This window comes from Centruroides vittatus, unplaced genomic scaffold (assembly GCF_030686945.1).
Source record: "Centruroides vittatus isolate TY-2023 unplaced genomic scaffold, ASM3068694v2 contig_392, whole genome shotgun sequence".
NCBI lineage: Eukaryota > Metazoa > Arthropoda > Arachnida > Scorpiones > Buthidae > Centruroides > Centruroides vittatus.
Window position 1 is genome coordinate 1093113 of NW_027122208.1, and position 5423 is coordinate 1098535.

The 5423-nt window shown below is 41.5% G+C and overlaps 1 protein-coding gene across 1 annotated transcript; it reads right to left on the reverse strand.

Annotated features, from left to right (window-relative positions):
• Window positions 1–1873: 1873 nt before the first annotated feature.
• On the reverse strand, window positions 1874–4058 carry LOC136976010 (uncharacterized). The gene is made up of 8 exons (XM_067271209.1): window positions 3895–4058; window positions 3617–3820; window positions 3274–3508; window positions 3154–3216; window positions 2984–3086; window positions 2772–2913; window positions 2541–2723; window positions 1874–2449 (listed from the first exon to the last, which is right to left on the reverse strand). The coding sequence occupies exons 1-8, from the start codon at window positions 4009–4011 to the stop codon at window positions 1874–1876; spliced, it is 1623 nt and encodes a 540-aa protein (XP_067127310.1). The 5' UTR covers window positions 4012–4058.
• Window positions 4059–5423: the final 1365 nt, after the last annotated feature.

Genomic DNA, 5423 nt, shown 5'->3' on the forward strand with positions numbered 1-5423 from the left:
AATTATAAAAGACGGAATAGAATTGGTCGAATATTAAATACGAGTCATTCGTTAGCTTAGGCGTTACGTATAAAATTATTAACACTTACGACTGTCGGAAGTTTCGGCCGAATTTTTCCAAAGCGGACGTCGGAATTAACATTTGGAGACGAGATAAGACGATAATCTTATTATTTAGTGAATTTTATTCGACGACGTTCCCACCGTTTATCTCGAACGACCAATCTTTTACTTTTAATTTGACATTATTTAATAAACTGACTAAAGACAAAAATATTTTTATTTTTAGTAAATATTCATTAACGCATTTTGAATATTTTAAAAAATTTTCCACCAAAATAAATGCGGCTAAGACGCCAGTCTGCCTCCGCGGGGGAACCGGGTTCGAATCCGGACGGAAGAAATTTTTCGGGCCGGTCCGTTTCTTACGTCGATATATCGTCCGTCCCCGGCTCTCCGGTAACCGCGTTGCCGGTCCGAAAAGGTCCGCGGTCGGTTCGGCCGGGCCGGCCAGACGGGAAAAGGTCCTATTTGCTCCCGCGGGGCATAATTTCAAAAAATCGTACTTAATCGTTTAAAAATAACAAAAACGTATATTTACTTTGGATAAAAAATTCGTACGACTAGAAATATTCTGTTAATAGATTTTGCTTTAGGCGAAAGGAAACCCGGAAGTTGGGCGCGGAGGCGGGCACAATTTGCTTAAATTCGTAAAAACGGTAATCTTTTAGATTCGAATAATTGTATACGGCAGTTTTCGCCGATAGTCGTAACTTCTTTTTACCTATTGCAATCAATTCTGAATTTTATACCAGTTATATAATGCGGTAAAACCTGGATTTAAGGGACACCCCGTCGCTCGAATTAGATCCGTGCCGGTCTAATCGACAATCGGTCGATTATAATCGAAATCCGTCGGAGATTATTCCGCTTGGAGAGCGGAGGTCGAGAGAACGATGCCTTAATCGACTTTTCGAGTTTCTCGCTAAACGAGAAACGCTATAAATTTTATTACGGAGTCTCGATATCCTCGTTAATTTCGAAAATGACCCTCCGAGAATTTTACGTTTTTGTAATCGGAACGTCCGGAAACGTCGAGAAATGCAAAAAATTCGATTTTTTCCCGTACGTTAGCGCGCGTGGGGGTAGGATTTTCTTTACCCTCTTCGAAGCTTAATAACTCCTACGCTTTTTGTCGAAAATTTCCGAAATTTTGCGGGGCGGCGTGCGTATTACGGGGATCGATGCCGTTAAATTTCGGCGATTAAAATCCGCGGGGTGGGGAGATAACGGGGTTTGCGCGTATCCGCGACGGGATCCGATTTAACGACGATTTTACTCGTTATTAGCATTTACAATTTTTTTTTTTTTATAAAACCCGTCCTTATCTCGAAAATTAAGCTTTTCGCCATTTTATAATAGTTAAAAATACGAAAAGTTTTTAAACGAAATACGATAACGGACGGCGCCGTCGAACGTCGCCGGGAAAGCTAAGCGACTCGTGGCTAGATTTTTAAAACGCGCGATTCCCGCGTAAAAAATGCGTAGCGCCGTTAAATAAGAGAATATCTTTGTAGGGCGAGATTCTAAGTCGTAGCTTGTTTCGTTTACGTAAGGCGGACCGGTCGCTACTGTCGGGCGGCGTGCGGATTCGAATCCGATTTGGAACCCCGCGAATTTTGCTTCCACCCGTTCTTCGTCCGTTACGGATTACTATTTTTAGACGAGATCGATTCCCCGTTTGTCTCCGGGGTCTGGGAAAAACCCTATTCTAAATATAAATTGACTCGTATTTTAAAATATTTCGTATATCGGTTTAATCCGAATACGGACAAAACGTAATTTTTATTTCTTTCGTTTTATATCAAATTCGTTATTTAGAACATAATACGCAAGGAACGACTTTTTCGTTAAATGTTACGGCCAGCAGAAATTTTCCCGCGCCTCGGCCCGGACGGGCGTCTTCGGGATTGCCGTCGACGCAAATGGCTTCCGATTTAGGAGACGTTTCCCTTCCGGCCACGTAGTATCCTCGGTATTCTATTTTCCATCCGTCGGGACACGTCGTTCTTCCGGCCAGAGTGACCACGGCGCTTCTTTCCGGTGCCAAACAGACCGCGCAACCGACGGGATTCTCGAAATTTATATCGACCTTAAACGGATTAAGGCGGGCCGTGCCGAAACGTACCGCGGCGATATTATTTTCCGTGCCGTCCGCGGCTCGGTCGGAAAGTTGCGGATCTTCGGGAAGACAGAGAATCTCGGCGGGAGACGTTTCGTTAGTCGATGCGGCGGCGTAGCCTCGTATTAAAGTTTCGGTGTTCGAATTACGGCAATTCTTCTTCCCCCAGTGGACGTAAGTCGTTTTTTCGGCTTTTAACCTTTCTATAATCGAATTATTTTTAATATATAATCGAATCGGGCTCCGTAAACAAATCTTGTACTTTTCTTACCGGGAACAATCTACAAAAATATTCCAAACGGATTTAAATGGTTATTTCGTTCGACTGGATTCGAAACAATTAAATATAGGGCGTTACCATTTCCTGTTTCATACCGTCCCAGGCCTTCTTATATTTTCCGGGTATTCCTTTAATTTTTCCGTTCCCGTATGCCCGAAATGCTTTAAGAATACGTCGCGGGCCGTCTTCGTCGTCTAATTTCGCAATCGTTTCGTAAAATACGTATAATATCACCGTAATTTCTCTAAATAACTCGTCTATCTACAAATTTAACGTCGTCGGTCGAAAGGTAAAGACATTAAATATAACTCGACGGAATATCTCACCCTGTTCTCCTCGTTCCTCGGTTACCGAAATTCCGTCGTCTTTTAACCAGGCGCTTATCGCTTTACGCGTAACGGTTAAGTCGTCGAATAATATTTCCAGCTTATTTAAATCACTTGCCGAAATTCTAAATATAGCAAATAATTATTAATTAATTTTATATAATACTATTAATTTAATATTATAAACGAATTAACTCGTTCTTCTCGAACTCGAATTTCTCGTCCAGCGCGGCTACTTCTTCTAATCGGACCTTTATCGGAACGCCCAGGCCTCCGTTAATCGATTTTACCTTGATCTCTGAACTTTGAAATTAAATCTCGGTATCCGGATAACGTTAGAGCCACTCCGTCTAACGGAACCGTACCGTAATAAGAAATTTCCAAACTGGCGACTCCTTCTAAATCTTTCTGGAGTTTACCTAATTTTCCTGCAAGTTGCTTGGATTATCAGATAGCTCGGATGTATTTTTCTTACGGTTAGTTACGGCTTAATATCTCACCCGCGACTTCCACGTTAACGGAATCTTCGCCACCCAGAGCCGCGTCGACACTGCCTTTAATAGACTCGATGTCCTTCTCGTCTACGGCACGAAATTTGAAAGACGCCACCAACTCTCCTCCGTAAAGGATACTCTTTACGTAGTGGGTTCCTACGTCTTCGGGAGAAAGTTGGTTCAACTTAGAAATAGGAGAAACACTCGAGGGAATTTTACGTTCCTCCTAAATCGCATAAAGAATCTTTAAAACTCGAAGCATTTCTAGAGTTAAATTTGCATTCTCTAAGAACTTCTAGACTTAAATGTACCGCGCATCATCGTAATCTCTTACCGTTTGGAAATGCACGAAAGTCAAAATTTCGACTTGGTCGTGGCGAAAGACGTGGTCTTTTAGATACGATCCGCTCGCCCCGAGTTTGGCAAAACCGGCTTTGGCTTTTAAAGACAGTTCTCCCTCGATCTTAAGCAAGTCGGCGATATCTCTCGACTCTCGAATGACTTTAAAATCGCTTCGAAACGTAGTCAGGACGTGTATCTGTTTAAATGCGTAAAATTAACGGCGAAATTTTCGATATAAACGTTCTGGTAATTAAGAAAAAAAGGCCTTACTTCTGGGTTACGCGTTACTTCTTCCGGGAAGATATCGACTCCTACTTTGTCCGTTCTAATATCGAAAGTTCTACCTAACAACAAGGGCAGGATGTACATCATCGTCGTCATGGTCATTTGTTTTCTCTTCTTAATTTATTAAAATCGAATATATTTTTAAGAAATGTTTTCTTTCCCGATATCTAAAATGGCACATGCCGGATCTCACGCCGATACCGGCGATTATTAAAGTTTATCGGATAAAAATTCCATTTTAATATTTTTATCGAGCCGAAATTATCTTAATTACCGTCTCTACCTACTTTTAGTGTCTCGATTCTAATAGATAAAGTCGCGTAACGTTTGCGTTTCGATCGGCAATCGGCTGGAGTTCGAGAATAAAAAATTTTACTCGGCTCAAAAAATGCTTAGTTTTACCGGCGAATAAATGTTTCGTACGCCGGCGGCCGAATTACTTGTTTAAAATAAATCCGTATACGTTTCTACCTCGCTCGTAGGCGTAAACGGGGCCGGCTCGGACGTCGGTTTTTCGGGCCTCGTACCCGGGCCCCGCGCTCGGAGAAGGCTTCGATTTAAAAAACTGTTTTGAAAATATTTTGAGGTTTTTTTAATTATTCGTCACGCCAATTAAAGTATTCGAACGGAATTCTTCCCCGGACCTTTTGCCTTTTCTTTAAATACATTTGGACGGTTTTTTGGCGAGGAAAGCCTTCGAGGAAGAGGAGGCGATAAAAAGTACCTTTAACGACTTTTTGGCTTCTCGTTCTCGCGGTTTCTATAAAAATGGACGTTAATGCGTTTCTATCGCGTTGGAAAAAGTATATTGTATATTAATGTCGGCGGGACAATTTCGATCGAATACGTAAGTTTTAAATTAAATTAATAAACGTTGGAAGTCGGAAGAAAAAAATCGGCCGTTTCGGCCGATTTTTTTCTTCCGACTTCCAACGTTTCGTTCGCAAACCATCTAATATTTCTCGTATTTAAAGCTTTCTAGAATGGTAACCGCATTGGATCGTCGTCTCCGTATTACATTATGGTTAACGACCTCTATTTTGAAATCTGTCTTCCGTAGTGTCTCGTAAGCGGTCGGATCGATTAATTAATGCGTAGCGTTTGCGCTACATAGGCCTAAACTATATAACGGGCCGTAATTGCCCCATTACGCGCGGGTCCGACGCGGTGGGGTCGAATAGCGGACCGCGACTCGTATATCCACGAAAAATTACGGTAGTACGAATTAGGACGGGAACCCGAATCCACCGATCTCGCATCTTTAAGAGGCCATCTAAGTACTTAAATAACGTAAGAACTATTCTACGATTAAATATACTAAAATTATGCATAAAAAGTCTTTGGAATAATAATTAAACAGACGTTAAAAACAGTTTAAAAACTCCCGAATATTTTACCTTCGTATAATGAAATTTGATTGTATATTTTCGGAATTTCGCTGGTAGATGGAAGATTTTACATCGATTTATCAAATCGACTTTGCTTGGAAAATACGGGGTGAACGTACCGTACGG